At 42.0% G+C, this 23,092-nt stretch overlaps 1 protein-coding gene across 4 annotated transcripts in view; it reads left to right on the top strand.

The window, feature by feature from the left end:
• Nucleotides 1-20,554, top strand: part of OSBPL6 (oxysterol binding protein like 6) — a 190,079-nt gene extending 169,525 nt beyond the window's left edge. For all 4 annotated transcript variants that reach the window (XM_080669258.1, XM_080669257.1, XM_080669255.1 and 1 more), the window contains 11 exons: nucleotides 533-670; nucleotides 4,156-4,243; nucleotides 4,734-4,987; nucleotides 5,739-5,876; nucleotides 6,230-6,293; nucleotides 8,298-8,376; nucleotides 9,943-10,087; nucleotides 12,472-12,616; nucleotides 13,785-13,911; nucleotides 15,330-15,452; nucleotides 16,688-20,554. In XM_080669258.1, coding sequence (XP_080525384.1) covers nucleotides 533-670; nucleotides 4,156-4,243; nucleotides 4,734-4,987; nucleotides 5,739-5,876; nucleotides 6,230-6,293; nucleotides 8,298-8,376; nucleotides 9,943-10,087; nucleotides 12,472-12,616; nucleotides 13,785-13,911; nucleotides 15,330-15,452; nucleotides 16,688-16,796 — 1,410 coding nt within the window. In that variant the 3' untranslated portion in view covers nucleotides 16,797-20,554. The remainder of the gene's footprint in view (nucleotides 1-532; nucleotides 671-4,155; nucleotides 4,244-4,733; nucleotides 4,988-5,738; nucleotides 5,877-6,229; nucleotides 6,294-8,297; nucleotides 8,377-9,942; nucleotides 10,088-12,471; nucleotides 12,617-13,784; nucleotides 13,912-15,329; nucleotides 15,453-16,687) is intronic.
• The last annotated feature ends 2,538 nt before the right edge of the window (nucleotides 20,555-23,092 follow it).

The following is a 23,092-nucleotide window of genomic DNA, read 5'->3' as shown; positions in this document are numbered from 1 at the left end:
TCACTTACTGAATGAAAAATACAGTTTGAAATAAGGTTTAATACTCTAGTCATGTTTCCTTGCAAAATGACTTTTACATATTCTGTTTTAAAAATTAGTCTTGTAGATTGTTTTCTTAGAATATTTATAGTGGTTTCTTCAAATACTTTTTGAGGTTTAGTATACTAGTTGGAATATAGCTAGTAATGACAGATGTAAGTATATGATAATGAACTCATTACTATAGTCAGTTTGGGGTATTGATAGGGACCCAATTTGTTAAATTCCACTTAATATCAATTAGGCATAAATTTGAAATCAAGTCATGGTATCAGCACCTTTCAACTATGCCTTTAATATTCTTTAGACATATTGGAAGGCCATTTATGCAGTCATTTCTGAGTTGCAAGTGAAAATTACTTGTGGTCACCACTCTTTTAACATATGGTGTGAAATTCTCTAGAAATCTGGGTAGCACATCATGGTCTAATTTGAACAAATAGCTATTCTTTGTACTGATAATGATTGCACCATATGCTTCTCTCTTCTGTAGGCTGGTGAGCAAATCCATGTCAGTCTCCCTCTGTCACAGCAAGTAGCAAATGAGAGCCGCCTCTCCATGTCAGAATCTGTCTCTGAGTTCTTTGATGCCCAAGAGGTGCTCCTCTCTGCAAGCTCGTCAGAGAATGAGGTTAGGTTCCTTGGTGTGTCAGCCCCAACTGTGAGTTTGTGTTAAAGAAAGTGAGACTCTGGGATGTTTTTAACATCATTGTAAGATATCCAAATTGTAACAAAGGCAAAAGCATGAAAACTATGTTGGTTCCCATTTACTGAGCACTTAATGCTTCTGAACTTCAACTTATGACTCTTAAATTTGATGCATAAAAGGAAAGAATCAAGCACTTATTCTAATTTTCTTGTATGATTCATATTTTAAGGTAACCAAATAGTTGATCATATAGAGTATTATATGGAAGGAGACTCGCTAATCAGTGTAGAAAGAATGAAAGAATTTGAGTCATCATTCATGCTTGCACATCCTATCTAATAAAAGAGTAATATGCAAATAGACCATCACTCCAACACACAAGATGGCTGCCCCCATGTGGACACAAGATGGCCGCCACAAGATGGCCAGCAGGGGTGGGCAGTTGGGAGGAACCAGGCCTGCAAGGGAGGGCAGTTGTGGGCGATCAGGCCAGCAGGGGAGGGCAGTTGGGAGGGACCAGGCCTGCAAGGGAGGATAGTTGGGGGCAATCAAGCCTACAGGGGAGGGCAGTTAGGGGTGACCAGGCCAGCAGAGGAGGGAAGTTGGCATCAATCAGGCTGGGAGGGAGTGGTTAGGGGGTGATCAGGCTGACAGGCAGAAGCGGTTAGGGGCAATCAGGAAGGCAGGCAGGTGAGCAGTTGGGAGCCAGCAGTCCTGGATTGTGAGAGGGATGTCCGACTGCCCGTTTAGGCCCGATCCTACCGGGATCGGGCCTAAATGGGCAGTCAGACATCATTCGAGGGGTCCCAGGTTGGAGAGGGTGCAGGCTGGGCTGAGGGACACCCCCCCCCCGCCCCCCGTGCATGAATTTAATTAAGGGTTCCAGATTGGAGAGGGTGCAGGCTCCATTTAGGCTCTCACAATCCAGGACTGCTGGCTCCCAACTGCTCGCCTGCCTGCCTTCCTGATTGCCCCTAACCGCTTCTGCCTGCCAGCCTGATTGATGCCTAACTGCTCCCCTGCCAGCCTGTTTGCCCCTAACTGCCCTCCCCTGCAGGCCTGGTCCCCCCAACTGCTCTCCCCTGCAGGCCTGGGTCCCCCCCTCAACTGCCCTTCCCTGCAGGCCCGGTCACCCCCAACTTCCCTCCTCTGCCGGCCTGGTCACCCCTAACTGCCCTCCCCTGCAGGCTTGATCGCCCCCAACTGCCCTCCCTTGCAGGCCTGGTCCCTCCCAAATGCCCTCCCCTGCTGGCCATCTTGTGTCCGCATGGGGGCAGCCATCTTTGACCACATAGGGGCAGCCATATTGTGTGTTGGAGTGACAGTCAATTTGAATATTACTTTTTTATTAGATAGGACTAGAAGCCCAGTATATGGATTTGTGCACCGGTGGGGTCCCTCAGCTTGGCCTGCGGGATCTGGCTGAAACCAGCTCTCTGACATCCCCCTAGGGGTCCCAGATTGCGAGAGGGTGCAGACCAGGTTGAGGGACCCCACTGGTGCATAATCGGGGCCAGGGAGGGACTGCGGGAGGGCTCCAGGGCTTGTCCGACCCATCTCGCCCAGTCCCAATCGGCCGGACCCCAGCAGCAAGCTAACCTACCAGTCAGCACGTCTGCTCCCTGGTGGTCAGTATGTGTCATAGTGACTGGTCAAACAGTCGAATGAATAGTTGGACATTTAGCATATTAGGCTTTTATTATATAGGATATTATGTATAAAGATATCTTTGCCAGAGACATGAATGTGAACTTAGAAGGATAATGTCTAGCATATTTAGTTGGGTAATTATGGTGTGAGGAGGTTACTACTGACTATCATAAAAGCTTTATTGGATTGTTTTCATGCCCATGAATCTTGGCAAGGTTGTGGCAACAAGGAATATCTTATTTGGTCAGGTTGCAGAAATGTATTCTTTTACTGATATTTAGTCAAGTAGGCTTTTTTTTTTTTTTTTGGCATGGGAGAAGCAGCCAAAAGTTTTCCCACACAGTTGATTAGCAATGTTATCATTTGAGATTGAAAATCTGTACCGCATTTTGACAAAAAAAGAAACAAAATAGTTGCTAAATGCTATTTTTATATGCATAGAAAATAGATTGGAAGAAAACACTCTGACAATTAGTAGTAGTTGTTTTTGGATGTTAGTAGTTACCAGTGATTTTAGAAACATAAATAAGTGGAAAAGAGAAAGAAATAATGAGCACATATATCACTTTTATAATGAAGGAAAGGTAAAATAGAAATCTTTTATCAGGCACTAAATTTGATAGCGCACCAAGCCATGCACCTGCCTCCCAGGTCCCTAGTCATGCATTACCAGATTCACAGACTCCCATGCACAACTGAGTACTTGTTTAATTATTCATAGTGATAATTGATGCTATCAGATAGACAAAATAATCAGGCTTGCTGATTAGTGTCTCTTTCCCTGTAGGCAAATCTTCATGGGAAGCCTAATTGTAGTCAGGAGGTTGTTTGGTGAGCAAGGGAAGATGGAAGCAGGAGAAGTGAGTTGAGTGAACTTGAGGCCAGGAGGGCCAGGATATAATAGCTGCAACCTTCCATCTCCTTAATAAGGAGGGATACGCTGCCACATGGATGGGTTATTTGTGTCTATGATCCAGTCTCTATGCCCCAGGGACCACCATTCTGGAGACATGCTACCAGCATTTTCTTTTCTGACTCTTCCTTTTCTGAGCTCCCATTGCTTACCAGTCCTTAATCCTTTTCAATCAAATTACAATCAAACTGGACACTACATTATCTGGGCTCTGACCTGTCATCTGATGATTACAGCTTATCTCTTAGAAAGAGACCTTATTTCCATTTCAAAGTTCTGGGCATACTCAACTGGGAAGCCAATTGCCCCTTGCATAGACACTGGCAATGCAGAAATGAAGCAGGTTATTGCACAAGAAGTACAGTCAAGGTGGTGGTGTCACCTTGGCTGGGTTACTCAGTGGGTTGGAGCATTGTCCCATACACCAAAAGGTTGGGGTTCGATTCCCAATCAGGGCACAAGCCTAGGTTGTGGGTTCGATTCCCTGGTCAAGGCATGTATGGGAGACAACCAATTGATGTTTCTCATATCAGTGTCTCTCTCTCTCTCTCTCTCTCTCTCTCTCTCTCTCTTCCTCTTCCTTTCTCTCTAAAATTCAGTGGCTCATAGAGTCGAGGGGGAGTCATAGGGCCTCCTTTTTCGTATATTCTTGTTGCATTGTACTGAAGTATTTCTGGTTATGTACTAGCCTCCCACCCCTGCTAAGACAGCGGGCTACTTATTTTGAGCCATTCTATATTCATGGAAGACCCTCAAGTGTTCACTGCACATATGTCTATAATGCATTTCCCACTATGACCTTTGCTTTTCATTTGAGCAACATCTTGTGTTTAATTGTTTGATTTTCTGAACTTCCAATACTGAATAAGAATCCTGATCCTTTCTATATTTATTCCTTCCCTAGGCTTCAGATGATGAGTCTTACATCAGTGATGTGAGTGATAATATATCAGAAGACAACACCAGTGTTGCGGACAACATTTCTCGGCAAAGTATGCATCCTTTGAGCTTGCAGGTTCTTCTCTCTTCGTGCCAAATTACAAGGCTGGTGTTTCAGTGAACAATCACTCTCTCCCAAATTAATTGTTCTTTTTGTAGTTGATAGTTTGATAGATTATGTATTTGTATAATCTGTTGAGGTAAATGGTTCTAAAATCTGTTAGGTAAATGATTGTGAAAAGGTTTTATTTCTTGCTTAAACCAAAAATTGGAGTTCTTCTTATTAAATATATTTAACTTTTTAAAATTTGACTTTTTTTCTTGAATATTCTATATAGTTAACACCCTGTTTGAAAAACTGTACACTAATATTTTGTGCATTTATTAGCAACCTTGTATTGAAATAATTCCATTCATTCTTGAGGGAATAATAAAGGCTTAAGAAATGTATCCCAATCAGAATTATTTGAACGCGTTATTTCCCTCCCGGGTTTTATGAAAAGCAAAGTATCTTTCATCATGATTCTCGTCTCCCGATTTCAGTCTTGAATGGGGAGCTTACAGGAGGAGCCTTCCGGAACGGACGCCGAACCTGCCTGCCAGCTCCCTGTCCTGACACCAGTAACATTAACCTGTGGAATATCTTGAGGAACAACATTGGTAAAGATCTATCTAAAGTGTCTATGCCTGTGGAGCTAAACGAGCCGCTCAACACTCTGCAGCATCTCTGCGAGGAAATGGAGTACAGTGAGCTTCTGGACAAGGCTTCGGAAACCGACGACCCCTATGAGCGCATGGTAACAAATGACAGAGCAGTGCTCTGTGGGCATTTGTCAACCTGGGCCTGGGCTAAGGCAGAGTTCACTGTGATGGCACAGTTGGTTTCTGCATAACATTCTCACTGCCTAGGTAAGAGAGGAATTGGTCCATTTGCATAAATCCACTAGAAGATACACACTTTGTGACTTACGCTTGGTTCAGAGTGTTTCTAAAGTTAGGATGTAAAAATCACTCTTCTTACGGGGTGAAGGCATGCCTAGCCTTGCTTTATTAACTTTTCCTGAATGCCAAGAGAGCCCATTTGTTCGGGAACTTAGTTCTGAGAAGGGAACCTCCTGTTAGTGCTTTGCCCTGGCCTCTATTCCACATAACTGTCGAACACTTGACCTGCCCTCTTAAAAGCACCACTTGACTTGCCCTCAGAAAAGCACCAACAGCCACAACCCTTGTGCACATGGCACTAAGATTGTGCAGACAGCATAACCTGCAAACTGTGTTTCAGAAACGTTGAACTTGTGATACTCAGGAAATTGGGTGGACAGATGAATGAAAAGTACTTGGCCTTAATTGCCTGCTGGTCTCCTTGAGAGGCGTTTAACTTCGTTTTCCCCCATGAGTGTATGAAGAGTCTGCGCAAATAATAGAAAATGCAAATGCCATGCAGTCAGCACCCATTGATGGGGAATGTAAAATCTAGAGGAATAAGGGACAAACAGACCTGGAAGTGGTCTCTCCTATATTATTTTCCTTTCTTAAATGTTTTAACAGGTTCTTATTGCTGCATTTGCAGTTTCAGGATATTGCTCTACATATTTCAGAGCAGGAAGTAAGCCATTCAACCCTGTCCTTGGGGAGACTTATGAATGCATTAGAGAGGACAAGGGATTCCGCTTTTTCTCAGAACAGGTAAGTCCCATTGCATCAGGAAGGCTTCTGTGTAGGTAGTTGGGCAGTTTGAGGATGAAAATATTTTGTAAACCTCTGTTTGGGGTGGGTTATGATATTAGTTAATGGACAACTCAATTTATTTATATAATTGCCCCCTATAAATATATATGTTCTCTGTGTTTAAACATGAAGTCTTAAAAGTTCAAGATTTAATAATTTACTTGTATATTTTGAGAAAAATTCATTAATAGAGATGGATGAGCTGAGTAGTTTTTATTTGGCAGAAGCCAATATATGTTGTAAAAAAAGTTGCTGTTTATTGAAGTTTTAACACTGATGTCAAAACTTTCTATTTTGTTTTTAATTACCAGGTTAGCCATCATCCACCCATTTCTGCCTGTCACTGTGAATCCAAGAATTTTGTGTTTTGGCAAGGTTTGTTTTTCAATTACAACTTAAAAATTCAACTGATTGTCCTATGAGACAGTTTCTAGTCTCCAAACCTGGGACTCAATTTACATTGCTACCTTTGGAACTTGGAGAATTTTCATAATTGACGCAGAGCTCAGTTTAAGAAATTAGATTTCCTGTTTTAAATATTAAATCATGTCATCTAGGCGAGGAGATTGTTTAGGAAGCAAGCCCTATGGAACAGCAGAGCTCCAAGCTGACTGTGCCAGCTCGGGGCTATCACTACCTCGTTGTACCTCATTGTCTATATTTTTTTTTCTTAAATATATTTTATTGATTTTTTACAGAGAGGAAGGGAGAGGGATAGAGAGTTAGAAACATCAACGAGAGAGAAACATCGATCAGCTGCCTCCTGCACACCCCCTACTGAGGATGTGCCTGCAACCAAGGTACATGCCCTTGATCAGAATCGAACCTGGGACCCTTGAGTCCGCAGGCCGATGCTCTATCCACTGAGCCAAACTGGTCAGGGCATGGTCTATATTTTAAGCATGGAGATTTTATCTGCTATCTTCTTGCTTCCTGAAAGTGTACAAATACATCTTAGTCCTGAAGGAAGGCTCTGTGGCACATCGTCTGTGGTGACAGTCTACTAAGTATGTAAATATTGCACTGATTTCTGGTCTTTAAGTCATTGAGGTGTTTGGATTGGAGTCTATTGAATTAATGCCCATTGTCCAATCATAATGTCACAAACTTTCCTAAAATAAAATGTTTCAAAATCCCTTTAGCAAGAATACATAATATTAAGTATAAAGAGTTTATGTTTGGAAGGATGCTTCATTTGCTTCTCATACATACACACTTCCTCAACCTGAAAACATGCAGAATGATAGAGCACTGTAACTGCACTTTATTGCAAAATAGGAAAAGAAAACATTTCTTGGTCATAACATAGAGTCAGAAATTTGGTGGAGGCAGCACTAAGCTCCCTTAGTTCATCAAAATGGGACCAGGTGGTTATTGTGAATGCACAGGTAAACCTGAGTTTCCCTAAGTCAAACATAAAGCTGTCATGTGAGATGAAGTGCTGGGCCCTGGAGTCATATCTCACCCACTGTAGGAACATATTCATTAAGTTAATCTCACTTTCTCATAACCTTATCTATCTGTATTTAGAGATTTTATTTGTGAACTGGTCTCCCAAATCATATAATTCTTCAAATAAATGTGTATGTAAATCCATACTGCCATTAATTTTGCTATAAACTCACTTGTCTCTATATAAACTATTTCCACTATCTAGTTAAAACTTATAACAACATTTATCTAGACCAGTGGTCGGCAAACTGTGGCTCGCGAGCCGCGGTTTGCTGCTCTGTTGACTAATGAGTTTGCCGACCACTGACCTAGACTCTTGATTCCAATAATTACAGGCTGTTGTTGTTCCTTGTGATTAAGCCCTAGACAATAAGACATAGTAAAGTATACATACACATATGAATGTGCACATATACACACATGTATTATTCCAGGCTTTCCTCAGTTTCGTTAGTTGAAAACAAATATGAAACATGTGTTATGAAGAAATATAGATAGTAGATTTTTTTTGTTCACAGTTAATCTTTTCACTTTGGGCCATCTTTGGGCATTTGTCATGTTAAATCAACAATATAGAATCGGCCCTAGCTGGTTTGGTCAGTGGATAGAGCGTTGACCTGCGGACTGAAGGGTCCCAGGTTCAATTCCAGTCAAAGGCACATGCCCGGGTTGCAGGCTCGATCCCCAGTTGGGGGCGCACAGGAGGCAGCCAGTCAATGATTCTCTCTCATCATAGCTGTTTCTATCTCTTTCTCCCTCTCTCTTCCTCTCCGAAATCAATAAAAACACATTTAAAAGATATATAGAGAGAGAATCAATTGTAATTACAAAAACTCTTTGTGAGATGTTAATACAAAATTTAGTTTTTATAGAATAAATCATTAGATGTAGAGTATATATTTCTTGTCCTCTGCCTGTGTCATTTAGATATCAGATGGAAGAACAAGTTCTGGGGGAAGTCGATGGAAATCCTGCCTGTGGGAACGCTGAATGTCATGCTTCCAAAGTAGGTTTCTCTCTTCGTCCTTTTGGTATCTTACCTCCTTTTCAAAATCAGAAATGGATGTTTGAAACCCTAGAAGGCACCAGGGTCTGTTTCCCTGTATGGCCGAAGCATCTGTTAGTTTTACCAAAGTGCTAAGAATGTTCTCCCACAAAAGCAAGCAAGAACTTTAGCATATGCATTAAGCTTCCTATTTATCTCCTCATGTTCTCCAGTCATCAGTCAACACCAGGTGCCTACCTGTCCCAGTCACCGTTTTAGTTTGCATTTTATATAACAGAGTCTCATTTTGACCCATTTCTTCTTATACATTTTATTATTTCATTTTGAATTAATCTTAGATTCGGGGACTCTTTTTAATTTCTAAGTTATTTTATTAAGGAAGAGTGATAGAATCCTTATATGGCTGTTTTCCAGAGAAGATAGCCTTTAAATCTTTTCAAATTAATTGAATTTTTCATTAAAGCCAAAGACTTGATTAGTTTCCTTTATGTCTTCATTTGGTTGGTTTGGTTTGGTTTTGTCTTTTTGAATGATAGAATTTGCTGACTGATTGGATATGGAGGAAGGTGGGGAAAGAGGGATTCCCAGGACCACAAAATAAACTTTCAATATTTGCAAACTCATGAGGAAGAAAGAATTTTCCCAGTGGTATATAGTTCCTACATCATACCAATTCATATTTTTTTAGAAACATAAAAGCATTTTTAAACTTTGAAGTAACACTTTTTTTTCTTGTAAATATACATAACATGCAAATGGGACTTGAAGCAATGAAGCAATGCCACCTTGTTCCTTGGCAGAAAATCTGTAACCTTACTCCCTGGAGTTTGCATTACATTCATGCTGCCTCAGTTATTATGCACATCAGTCTTTTCCCAAAGAATCATTCGCAACTTTGGTGTTAACTTAGAAACGGAAACAATATCCTCAAATTAATCTTTCTTAAATGCATGCCCTGTCTGCCTCTCTGTTCCCTGGAATCCTTCCACAGTGGCCCATTGCCTGCAGGGTAAATCAGATGCATGGGTCAGTCTTGAGGGTTTCCCCACTCTGCCCACTATACCTTTCTACCTGGCCTCCCACCACACACACTCACTGTAGCACACTACTCCCAGGCCCCAGGTGTGCCCTGCGTTTTTGACTTCTAATGCTTTTCCCCAGCCTCCTTTAGCAAGTCTTTCTTGACACTCAGCCCACATTACAGGCAGATCTAAGGACTACAGTCTCCCCCTTCTGTGTGCTCATGTTACTTCCTCATCATACCTTATTGTAAGTATTTGTTGGCACATCCATCTACCCCATCATACTGTTGGCTCCAGGAGAGCAAGAAACTGGCCCTATTCACCTTCGTAGTTTAGTACCTGGCCCATAAAAAGCACTGACTTGTTCCTTAAGTTAATGAATCATGTCGTAAATGTCCTTGAACACATAGAAACTTTCAACAAAGAAATGAAAAGAAAATGAGGGAAAAGGGAGCTTTGGCCAATGAATATTCTCATTAGTAAAAATAGTAATATATATGTGTGACTTTCATTGTTTTTTAATCATTGTTGTATTCTTTGCTAGGTATGGAGATTGCTACGTGTGGAATAAAGTCACCACGTGCATACACAACATTCTCAGTGGGCGGAGGTGGATAGAACATTATGGAGAAGTAACCATTAGAAATACCAAAAGCAGTGTTTGCATTTGCAAACTCACATTTGTCAAGGTAAATAATGACTTTAACAGTAAAGAAAAAAATAACATGATATTCTTCCTCTAAGGAGGAAATAAACCAATTACCTTCAACAGCCTCAACTAAGTCTGTCCTGTATCATTGATACTTAAGAACATTTCAGATAGGAAAGCAGAACCAAAACCAACTGATGGCATTCCTCAAGGCGTGCAGACTTCCGAGTGTGTAGAGGCCAAAAAAGGCACCATCTCAAAACAGGGGAAAAAATTCTTCTTAAAGAATTTCTTTCTTAGCAACCCATCAGCAGTTCATTCAGTAAAATTCCAGAAAACACTTCTTGCCTATAATAAGTCTTCTGGTTTCTATTTCTATTCCTATTTTTGCCTATAACAAGTTCTCTGGTTTATATTCCTATTTTTATTCCTGCTTGATTACAACATATTCAAGTGATCTATTTTAGGGACCTAATTATACTGCAGTTGTCTTTTTCTGAGAATGCATATAGATGATAGCTTCCAGTCACTATAAGCTTACCCAACTCTGCCACTATTATAATACAGATAAGTTCAAGAAAAAACATTACCTTTATTTACAAGAGAAGATGTCTGGGCCCTAGCTGGTTTGGCTCAGTAGATAGACAGAAGGGTCCTGGGTTCAATCCTGGTCAAGGGCACGTACCTCAGTTGCAGGCTTGATTCCAGACCCTAATCAGGGTGTGCACAGGCGGCAACCAATCGATATGTTTCTCTCACATTGATGTTTCTCTCTCCCTGTCACTCTACATCCCTTCCACTATCTCTAAAAATCAGTGGGAAAATATCCTCCAGCCTGTCTGGTGTTACTCAGTGGTTGAGCATCGACCTATGAACCAGGAGGTCACGGTTCAATTCCCAGTCAGGGCACATGCCCAAGTTGTGGGCTCAATTCTCAGTGCAGGGTATGCAGGAGGCAGCCGATCAATGTTTCTCTCTCTCATCATTGATGTTTCTGTCTCTCTCTTCCTCCTCCTTCCTCTCTAAAACCAATAAAAATATTTTTTTAAAGAAAAATACCCTCAAGTGAGGATTAAAAAACAAAAAAGGATGTCTGGGATGGAGGTTCCTACAGAGCACCATTTTCCCTGGTCTTTGCTCAGACGTGGAACATGGGGTCATCACTGTGCTTTTGTAGGGGTGCTACAGAATCCATCAGGGTCCAGAAACTCCACCCACCCTCTTCATCTCTTCTAGTCCCGATCTCATTCTAGAAACAGGTAACATAATTGGAGCCTTAATACTTAAAATTTTCTCTTCTGGTCGTGTTCATTTTAATGGAATATATTCATTTTAGCTTAACATGTTTTTCTTTTTCCCCTCTTTTTAAGTAGGTTCATTAGGTGGCTCAGAACTGAAGAGCCAGGATTGTTATATGCTCTGGATGAGAGATGACAGTAAATGTATGCATTCAGTTTGGTAGGCTATGAGAAACTTTAGTTTAGGTCTGCCCTGCTATATGCAAAGCTCAGGGCAAGAATCCAAATGAAATCCCTATTCCATATGGGTAAATATTTGAAATATGTAAACCAAACCTACAACCTGTCAAATAAAACATGTTCTATTTTTTTTTATCCTGAAAAATATATACCTTTCATAGCAAAGCCTGCCAGGCCAGGTGCGACACTTCGGAACTCGAGCTAGAGGCCTGGCAGTACAGAGAGTCAGTCCTGGCCCAGCCTCCCCCCGCCCTCCTGCCCCCCTACTCCCCCGGCAGCTCTGTCCTGCACTGCAGGGCCTCACACACACATAGGTGATCCAGCCCCACATCCTTGCTTTGTCCCATCCCCTCAAACAGCCACCTTGGGCCTACAGATTCACACACTGGAGATTGGTCTGCCCTTCTGTGGGCGACTCGAAAGCAAAGGCTTGTGCAGGCTGTGGATAGGCTTCGAGCCATGTGGATGGCAAAGTGTAGGGCTCTGCATACTTGGGGCCTGATCTAGAGTGAGGGCCATGGGATCTGGCAGGGTAAATTCCCACTGACTTCACACCTTTTGGGGAAGAGCTTGGCGGGGAGAAAGCCAGAGCAGAGTCCTTACGATAAAATTTAGCCATTTACAGAGACGTGAACAATATTTCACAAACTACTTCCATAGCATTACCGATTGAAAATCATTCAAATCCATGAGCAAAGGACAATTCAAGACAGGAGGATCTGAGGAAGAAATTACTAACCTATAAATTAATGTTCGGTTGGGAGAGAAGCTGAGCCTTCTCTGTGTCATATTGCCATGCGATAGCATGGAGTGGAGACTTAAAAGTTAACTTCTGGAAATGGTTTGAATAAGACACCTTAAGGTTAAGAAAATCTTCCACATGGGAATTACAGGGATTGGTGTTGTTGAAGAAATCAGGTGTTTTCATTGGGTTTGCTTTTTCCAGGTGAATTATTGGAATTCTAATGTGAATGAAGTCCAGGGGGTTGTGATGGATCAGGAGGGGAAGGTGGTGCACCGGCTGTTTGGGAAATGGCATGAGGGGCTCTACTGCGGCGTGGCCCCTTCTGCAAAGTGCGTCTGGAGACCAGGTGAGACCCGCAGGCGTGTCCTGCCTCAGGAGGCACCTGAGAGAAGTGACGGAGGGAGGGAATGCCAGATCACCCCATGTGGTCCACCTTATGTTTTCTTTAATAATGAGGTTAAAAACCTAGATGCTAAGGCAAATGTAGTTCTATTCATATTTAACATGGACATTATATAAGCCCCAATATTTGATAATGAGTTAAAAAATTTAGGCACATCTGACAAGTGGGCTTCCTGGATGTAAAATCCCGCTAAATGCCTCCACTTCAAATGCTAAGTATATTTAGTTGAGAGTTTAGTTAAATGAAATACACAAACTCAAATTCTTATTCCTAGTATTTATTCTGTTTTAATAACGCAAAGGATAGCCTGTAAACATCTATAATCCACAAACTTAATAACTTACTAGATTAAGTGATATTTTTACTTGAGCTGCAAAAAGCTGCAATATGTTGACATTTAATAAAACACCTCAAGTTCTGATAATACACTAGTATGTCATTGAATATCAAGTATAAATGGAACAAGTCCCACCTGACAAACATTTTCATCGCAATGTTGTCAGTTCAGCCCTAACTTTAATGTTAGCTGTTAGTTTCCTAAGTGACTGCCAAGTGTATGTCATTTTCCTGCATGTTGAGTGGCCAGTTCGTTCCACAGTGATTGATTGAGTACTGATGATGCATCAGGCTTTGCTCCGGACGGACGCTTGGAATCCATCAACGAGCAACACATACAAAGATTCTGCCTTTGAGTTTAGTTTAAAAGGGTCAATAAATATTAGTTTAGATGTGCATCTTTTTCTTTTCTAAAAGGAAGTAAAGTGTTTCTGGTGAAATCTCAATGTTCATAACTAATCATCCTGGCATTTAGTTACCTAGCTGAATATTTGAGAGAAAAATTATGGTGTCGTTTAGCCAGTGAAGACTACTATATATGTGCAAAGTTTTATTTTAAAGGCTAGAGTCTATTAAATATATGAATCTATCAGTTCTGGTCATCAACATAAAGTTTCCCATCTGACAAAATATAACCTGAAAAAGTTTGTCATCTACTGTTTATGACTACAGATTTGCTAATGGTCTGGGTATTAGTTAAACACCAGGGTTAAGTGCTTCTGCAAGTGCCTTTAACCTCTTTGCCTCTCACGATGGTTCGTTGGCCTCATTCCAGGTTCCTTGCCAACCAACTATGAGCTCTACTATGGCTTCACAAGGTTTGCTATTGAGCTCAACGAGTTAGACCCTGTCCTGAAAGACCTCCTCCCACCGACAGATGCCCGGTTCCGGCCAGATCAGAGGTGAGCGTAGCAGTGGTATTTAAAGTGGACACTAGATCATGACAGGTACAACACGTGTCATCGAGACTTACTTGCACCACCATCACTTATTTCTTTATTGAATCCTTCGTTCATTCCCTTATTTACTCAGAAATGTTTGAGTTTCCCACCCTGGATAAAGCAGCGTTCATAGGGTGATCAGACCTGGGGTAAAGCAGCCTTCATCAGATGACCAGAAGATTAGCTCAACAAAAGTTTCCCCTTTCACTCCCAAATTTACCAAAAGCCTGCAAATTCATGAATGTTCTCTCTCCACTAAACAAAGAATCACTCCTCACCCAGTGTTTGTACCTTTTTACTTCCATTGCTCTGAAGCATGAGGTATCTTTTATACTGAAGAATTAGATAATGAGTTACAGAGACACCTACAAATGCTTTTAGTCAAAGTCTGGAGTTTGCCCAACATGGTTTGGATCTCACAGGGTGTGAGATGTACTCAAAATACAGTACCTTTAATACCTTCTGATTCATACTAGTATGTTTTATTATTCTTACAGAGTTCTGTACTCGTGTTGCCCATTCTTACAGAATTAATTTTACTTTTTTCCAAAACCTTGTCATACAAATTCCATCCAAGATCATTTTCTATTTTCAGTGTATTTGTGGTTTTATTTGTCTTCTGCCAAAATGTTCCCAGTATTGAAATGTTCTGCTACTCAGTTCTCTTGTATTCCTCCCCCGGCTCCAGAGCACGCAGTCTCACTGTTTGACATTCACATGTAAGCATCCTCTATGATGTGTATCATACTGTATCCCTGGTCTTTGCTCTCATTTTGGAATTTAAATATTTGCAAATCACCATTGGGTCTGCTTTTTCTTTCTCAATTCTATTTCCGTATTTCCTTTCTGCATTTCATTTATAATGCATTTCCTTTCTGTGGCCTTTTGTAATCTTCCCCAACTGTTACCTTTTCTTTTTTCATCAGTTTTACTCTCTCCCATAAAACAGGAGAAAACTCCTTCCTTCTCAATCTGTTCTAAAAGTAGATGGAGAACAGCCAGTTTCCACCCGCCCTCCTGTGGCCTTTAACAAGTGCTTTTTGATAATATGGGAAAGGAGCACCCGCTGGGACTCCACGCTGTTCTAACTCGTGGAGACCTCACGCTGTAGAACCCTAGACAGAACAGAGAAGTCTTCACGCCCAAACGGCTCCCCTCTCACTCCTACCAGTGTGCTGCCATGTGCTAATTCCATCCACATACACAGGAAGTGTGCTCACTGATGGCAGGCCGGGGTAGTGTGGGCTGGAGCAGGGTGAGGGGATGCTATATCCCAGTGTCACTGTTCACAGGAGCCAGAATGTAATTTTACGCAAATGAGATCATTTTTTATTGGAAAAGAGGATGATATATTAAAAGATGAACTGCTCTCTGCTTAGATTTTTGGAAGAAGGAAATCTAGAAGCTGCAGCAGCCGAGAAGCAAAGGGTGGAGGAACTCCAGAGATCTCGAAGGCGCTACATGGAAGAAAACAACCTTGAACATATACCAAAATTTTTTAAGTAAGTCAGTTCATGCGTCTAACAAATTCATGTTGTGCAAACGGTTTCCACAAGCAATGAGAAACTCCAGCTAAAGAGACAACGAAGGATAGTTTAATGTCCAGGGAACCGAAAGATGGAAAAATTAATACGGTTTCAGTAAATGGCCTTGGCAATGAAAATACTGGATCAGATTTTGCACTTAGGAAAACCTTTTGTAAGCATAAAAGTAATTTTTTCGCCCAGCGGGGTGTGGCTCAGCAGTTGAACATCGACCCAGGAACCAAGAGGTCACAGGTTCGATTCCCTGTCAGGGCATATGCCCAGGTTGTGGGCTCGATCCCCAGTGTGGGGGTGTGTAGGAGGCAGCCAATCAATGATTCTCTCATCATTGATGTTTCTATTTCTCTCTCCGAAAGTAATTTTTTTCTCCACAGCTCTTTTCTTTTCATGAGCAGCAAAAAGGAGTGAGGGTCTCCCCCAGCCCAGAGCATTCTTTGTCCTTCAGCTCCAGCCTTTCAGATGGTGAAAACTTGTTCCCACTCCCTCACTCAGAGACAGGATGCAACCCCTCTGCCCACAAGGTCATCCTGGCTGCATTCGTCTTTAATTTTATTTCTGGCACAGGGAGCTTGTGTCCATTCAGATATGGTCCCTCTGTGGCGTGATCGGGGGTGCTTATTACAGGATTATTTGCAGGACTATGTCTACATCACAGATTAAACTGTAGTTTCCAGGCCCATCTGTTGCCCTCTGGAGCCAGGACAGATCAGCTCAGAATAACCTCATCTCCCATATAGCAGCTGCCTCCTAACTGCCCTGGGGAGGAATACAGCCTCACCCTTAGATGTCAGGCCCTGCAGAGAGCTTAGCTGCTGAGGTTCGTACTTTCCCTGTGAGTGAGGCACAGACTTATCTTGTGGGTCTGAGGCCTGAAGCTCGTAGTTACCCACTGTACACGCTTTGCTTGGGGCACTTCACTTTCTAGCTCTGCCTGGAGGGGATTTTTTCCTGCCCTCAGCCCCTCTCCCAAGGACCCTACCCACCTCCATTTCAAATGTTTAACAACAAAAATAATTAATTTCCGGTCCAAAATAGTCAAGTCAGCAGTAAGCAGATAGGACACTAACTGGCTTACCAAGAACTGCGAATGGTTACCAAGGGCTGCTTATGTGTCTTATCTGCAAGGGCAGGGGCCAACAATCTGGTCACCTTGGTGTGATTTGTGTCTAATGTTGATTTTTCTGTTTTCACAGGAAAGTGATTGATGCCAATCAAAGAGAAGCCTGGGTTTCTAATGACACCTACTGGGAGCTGCGAAAGGACCCTGGGTTTAGCAAAGTAGACTGCCCTGTTCTTTGGTAACCTGGGAATGTAGAGCTAGCCAACATATCATGCTCTGAATGAATTACTAACTATGCACAATTATGTTTCTTAGAGCTCTGCGTGGTTTCTGGGTCGACTGAGCGCCGGCCATTTGCTTTTCTATTCATCTTTATAATGGACTTTCAGAAGTGCATTAGACAAGGCCCCTAACCACGTTTGGATCCTTTCTGTTTTGCTGCAACCATATTCCTTAAAAAAATAAAATAAAAAAAAATCCACGCCCTCCTCGGAAAGAAGAATTAAAGGAGCAGAATGTAAAAATCCAAAGTCTAATGAGTTTATAAAGAAAAACACACTGTAACCGGTGCTTAAAGCTGATCCGGAGAGTTTAAAGCAACATGACATAAACCACGCGTTGGGTCCTTTTTTCTGGAAGCGCCATCCCCTCATCGGAGGAGCTCCTGGGCTCAGACTGGAGTGTGTCGTTTGATGTGGTGTACCCGTGCTGGCCTTGTCCATGAAGACGTGATGCTTCTCAGAACCTGTCCTATCTGTACGCCATTGTTCATGCCTTAAGAAATGCAAAGATGTACAATAAATCATTTTTTTAATGTGTGCTCATAGGTTTATGTGAAGGGCGGACCTTCTGAATCATGGCATGATTCACTTTCTGGGACCAGAACAATTCTGAGTGTAACTTAAGTGGATGAAAAAAAGTAAACATGTGCTTTACTTTGATGTGTCGGTTACTGTGTAGTGTCTGCAGGGCAAGAAGGAAACGGTGTGCCAGGTCGATTTCTGTGTTCACATTGCTTGTTAAGCTCCTGTCCCGCATCCAGATAATAAACCGTCCCTCTTGCACCTAACCTCACAGTGTGCCCTGTTTTTGGCAATATCTGTGTTTGATTTGAACACTTGGCATCCGTGTTAAAGCCTTGGAAAGAAATAACAATAAGCAGATGGCATTTCTGGTTGGGCTTAGGAGCACTATAAGTGTAACTGTTTTTGAGTGAAGCACAATGTAATAATACGTATTACTATCCTATGCCCAGCCCAGTGGCACCAGTGGAAATCCCACTGGGAACAGAAGCAAGGATGCTAGTAGCTTATTTGCATTGTTTAAATGAGTTCTATGCAAATCATATTTTACATTTTCATCAAGTGATTCTGTATGATACATGACCATATATTAAGCATTTCCCTTGCTATTGCAGAGATATAGAACTTAAGCTAAGGAGTTTATACATTCCAACAAAAGGGAGGGGGACAGAAATGTGTTTTGCATACTTCAGGATTTGTTTTTTCCTCGAGGATACAAAGGTTTTTGTAGGAAACTTGCATCCATATTCCTGAGTTTCTGCACGTAGATGACTATATAAATGCTTGTATGTTTTTTTAAAAAACCTCCCTAGAGATTAGTTCTAAAATTACATATATTTAATTCCTAGTTAGGTTTTTATTCTAGATTCTGACCATGAGGTTTTAAGTGTTATTTTAAACTCTGGTAATGAGGTTACTGGCATTTTACATTTTGTTAAAAGGTGTTGATTTTAGTATTATTTTTCAGCAAAGTTTTCCTAATAACGGCTAATCCACTATGAAATCTGAACTGCTTATGAGAGCATAAGGCAAGCTCTGAAGTTTCTACTACGTGGAGCAAGATTTAAAACATCCCTCCTTTGATCTGGGCCCTACATCGTGTGTACAGTACGCATTGCTTTAGAATGAAATTTCATTCTCAAGTAAATTCCATTGCCAGATCTAAGTGTTCCACTTAAGCAACACCCACCCTAGGTTTCTCAATGCCGTTGAGTCCCATTTTAAATCAATAGGTGGCTTGCTTGGTGGTGGTAAAAATTTTCCCTTGTTATTGATTGCTTTTCTTGACTCCCTTTTATCTGCATCTTGGATACATGCCTATAATTTTCATTAGAATTTAATTAGAATTCTATAACTTCCTCCTAAAAGTCTGCTGTCCCCAATTGGTAAAGCTTTAAGTACCGTGTGAAGTGGTTCTGGTCTCTACTTACTAGTGTTTCCATGAACAGCCTCAAACTGTTTCACCTAAAGATAAGGACAGAGTTTACAAAGTAGAGGTATTCCAAGTAGGTAAGTCAGAAGGGGGAGGTATAAAGATATATTGAGTCCTCTATCCATCAGTTACCAATGGATATATCGGTCAGACAGTTGGGAGAGGACCCAGCACCCATCAGGGAAGCAACTACTGTTTGGGTTGTAAAAGAATAACTAGTAGAGAGGACCTGTACTAGTTAATTAGTTCCAGCCACAAATCAGGAAGTGAATGTTGATCAGAGCTCACCTGAAACTCTGATTAGGATTTTAAGCTGAAAATGAGAAAAATGGCAAATTAATTAAAATCACATTTTATAATGTCCCAGATTTAGAATCTCTCGAGATTCAGGCTTCTTGTTTAGACTTCCAATACAAGTGGTCAATTAAAGTTTAGGTAATATTCCCATAATACCAGCTTCACAAACCTCCCCCTCAAATATTCAGAATGTAATGGCTTTATTCCTCATTTCATTTTTACTTCTGATTGATAGAGCGGTTTATAGAATTGGGAGACTTATTCTAGTTGGAATTTTCATCTGTAAATTTTGAGACTAAACAGCAAAAGGATAGAATAAGTATTAGAGCCCTCTTGATAAAACCCAAATTATTTTTTAGAATTTTAAATAATTCTTTTTATTTCCAGGGTACTTTACTCATTTGTTTCCCCCTAAAACAATAGAGGATAGAGGAGGACTCAATGTACCTTTATACCTCCCCTGTGAGGTATTCATCAGCTCCTTCATGTCTGAGCTGCTCATTAAGGAAAGCAGTACGAAGTGACCATGTTCCTGTGATGTGACTAACTGCACAGATCGATAGCACACACCAGCCCAGATAGACACTAATTATTTTGCTTCCGTATGCTGCCACCAGGGTACAATTTACCCTCAGACTTTGCTGTTATTTTATTGTGTGTTTTTTTTAAGTCATTATATTTCATGGGTTACTCTAAAATCCCCCCATCGATGTGTCTCTCCCTTCAATGTTTCTCTCTGTCTCTCCCCCTCCTTTCCACTCTCTCTAAAAATCAATGGAAAAATAACCTCAGGTGAGGATTAACAAAAAAATTTAAAAATGAAAAATAAATAAAATACCCCATACTTTCCAGGCAATTGCAAAAATAAAAACTGACATGAGATACCTTTTCATATTACATATCAATCATATGTAATAAATTATATCAATTATATGTGACCAAAAAAAAAAAAGCAAACACCTACCAAATGTATTTTCAGGGTAAGATAAACCAATGTGATTTTTTTTTTCAATACAAGAGATGCCAAGTTGTCATTTTCCAAACCTTTGCTCTTCATTATTCTGGCCCCATGCCTTCCAGACACTCATTAGATCCTGCCCTACGGAGCACTGGGGGGCAGGGTTAAAGGGGAAACTGATAAAACTTCTTCTGCTTAGTTCTAGTTACAGCTGTGGCTGGAGAAGTGTTTATCATCATAATCTAATGTACATTTTTGTTATTACCTTGTGGATTTTAATTATCCATCTTGTCTAATCTTGTTCTCTGTCATCCTAGATAATGAAGTGTCAGTGGGAGCAGAGCTCCGCACACACCAGAGGGTGTACACATGTTTGCACTCAGCTCAAGTGGTACATGATGAATGTGGCACAGTAAATACAACGTTTGTGTACAAAATATTGGTTTATTTCTATGGGAGCCATTATGTCAGGATGTATAAAATGTATCTAATTAAACAATTATGAATCTATTTCGTGCTCTGGAAATGTTCTTTGGGGGGAAAGATGGAAAAACTGTCATGGGAGCTAAGACTAAAGTGCTTTCCTTTGGATTTCTTTTGGTGTTTATTTCAAAAGTCTTCAGATTCATTTAGAATAATCAAACCAGGATTAGATCCTGTACATTTTAATTTAATTTCTTTTGTAAAATTGATACATTTAAACTGTACATTGTATGAATCTCTCTGTTAAAACTGACTTTGTTTAATAAGTAATTGTAAGAATATACACTGGTGACAGAATTTTAAGGCCTTGTTGCAGCCTTTCCTATTACAGAAAATGGCAAATCGTTTAAGAAAGGGTTAGTTCTAATTCTTCCAAAATGAGATCTGAAGAAGAATTAATTCTTTAAAAATTGCTGTGATAACCAGAATACCCAACATCTTAAGCCAATGAAGCCCCATGATTAAGGCAGCTTACAGGGGGCAGTTACCTGTGAGTCAAATGCATCCTTTTGTTTTCCAAACAACTATGAGTTGATTGATTTTCTGCTTTCTTCTGGTCCTAACTTAGTGAGGGGCAGGCATACACAGGTCCATTCTTTTGGACTGTGCCATGGAGTGATTGTAACATTCAGCAGTTGTGTCCAGTTGCAGGGTGAAATATCAATATCAGAACCACTGCATGTAGCCTCCTGTGGAACACTATTAAATGCTCATGGATTAAAAATCCTATCTAATAAAAAGGAAATATGCAAATTGACCATCACGCCATGAAAAATATGGCGGTGCCCATAGCCACAAGATGGTGGCTCCCAGTCTCCTCAGCCCTGCCGGAGTCCCCCAGTCCTTTCAGCCCCTCCTGGGGGGGTGAGGGGTGGCAGGTGCATGGTGCGGCTGAACCCACCGTTAGACCCCCAGCTGCCCAGGGCCGCCCGAGGCTCAGGTAACCAGGGCCAGCCAAGGCTTGCACTGCCGGCAGTGGCAGCAGCAGAGATGTGATGGCGGCATCGCCTTCCCCTGATCACCGGGTCGCCTTCTACCCCTGAGGGCTCCCAGACTGTGAGAGAGGGCAGGCTGGGCTGAGGAACACCCCCTCCAATGCATGAGTTTTCATGCACCGGGCCTCTAGTTACTCCATAATTACATATTATTAACTAGAGGCCCGGTGCACTAAATTTGCATGGGGGGGGTGTATGTGTCCCTCAGCCCAGCTTTCACCCTCTCCAATCTGGGACAACCCTCTCCCAATACAGGACTGCTGGCTCCCAACCACTCACCTGCCTGCCTGCCTGATTGCCCCTAATTGCCCTCCCCTCTGACCTGGTTGCCCCCAACTGCCCTCCCCTGCAGGCCTGGTACCCCCAACTGCCCTCCCCTGCAGGCCTGGTACCCCCAACTGCCCTCCCCTGCAAGCCTGGTCCCCCCCAACTGTTCTCCCCTGCAGGCCTGGTGCCCCCCAATGGCCCTCCTCTTCAGGCCTGGTCCCCCCCAACTGCCCTTCCCTGAAGGCCTGGTCCCTCCCAACTGCCCTCTTCTGCAGGCCTGGTCCCTCCCAATTGCCCTCCCCTGCAGGCCTGGTCCCTCCCAACTGCCCTCCCCTGCAGGCCTGGTCCCTCCCAACTGCCCTCCCCTGCAGGCCTGGTTGCCCCCAACTGCCCTCCCCTGAAGGCCTGGTCCCCCCCAACTGGCCTCCCTGCAGGCCTGGTCCCTCTCAACTGCCCTCCCCTGCAGACCTGGTCCCTCCCAACTGCCCTCCCCTGCTGGCCTGATCACCCACAACTGCCCTCCTCTGCTGGCCATCTTGTGGCAGCCATCTTGTGTCCACATGGGGGCAGACATCTTGTGTGTTGGAGTGATGGTCTATTTGCATATTACCCTTTTATTATATAGGAGAATGTCCTTAGTATCTCCAGGTGGGTAGGAAAAAACATAAAACAAGACTGTTTTCTGCAAAATCTCTATTTCCTATCATGCTTTCCTTCTACATACAATTCATTAGAGCAATTACATCTACAATTGCAGATGTAACTCTGTTCCTTTAGTTAATAGGGTAAGCAGCAACTTAATACTGTGAAAGAGAGAATAATGCTAAAATCACTACTTTTTCAACCTTAGGCACCAACTCCCCTTAATTATCCTCGCTCAGTCATTTCTTTGGGAAATAATGTAGTTGCTAGAAACTTTTTAAGTCATTTCAGGCTTATTTTAAAAGGTGTAACCTTGAGGTGTAACTAACATACAGTAAGCTTTGCATATCTGAGCTATACGATTTGATAGTTTGACATATGTGCACACTCTTGACACTGTCACCACAATCACAACAGTGAAGTATCATCACCATCAAACAATCGGCCCTTTATCATCCCTCTCTCCTGCTCCTCTCCAATCTCCACCCCAGGCAACCACTGACCTGCCTTTTTCACTTATTAAAGTCTGCTTTTTTTTTTTGTATTTACTGCATGTGGGTTTTTTCTAGAAGGTGTGGGCACGTGGGTAGATGTATGCCTCCAAATTCTGCCCTGGCCACTACCCGGTACCCACGATCACATGGGGACACGTCACAAGAGA

Source organism: Plecotus auritus, assembly GCF_963455305.1.
Source record: "Plecotus auritus genome assembly, chromosome: 5".
Taxonomy (NCBI): domain Eukaryota; kingdom Metazoa; phylum Chordata; class Mammalia; order Chiroptera; family Vespertilionidae; genus Plecotus; species Plecotus auritus.
Note: the sequence above shows the minus strand (reverse complement) of the source record. Positions and strands in the feature narration are given on the sequence as shown.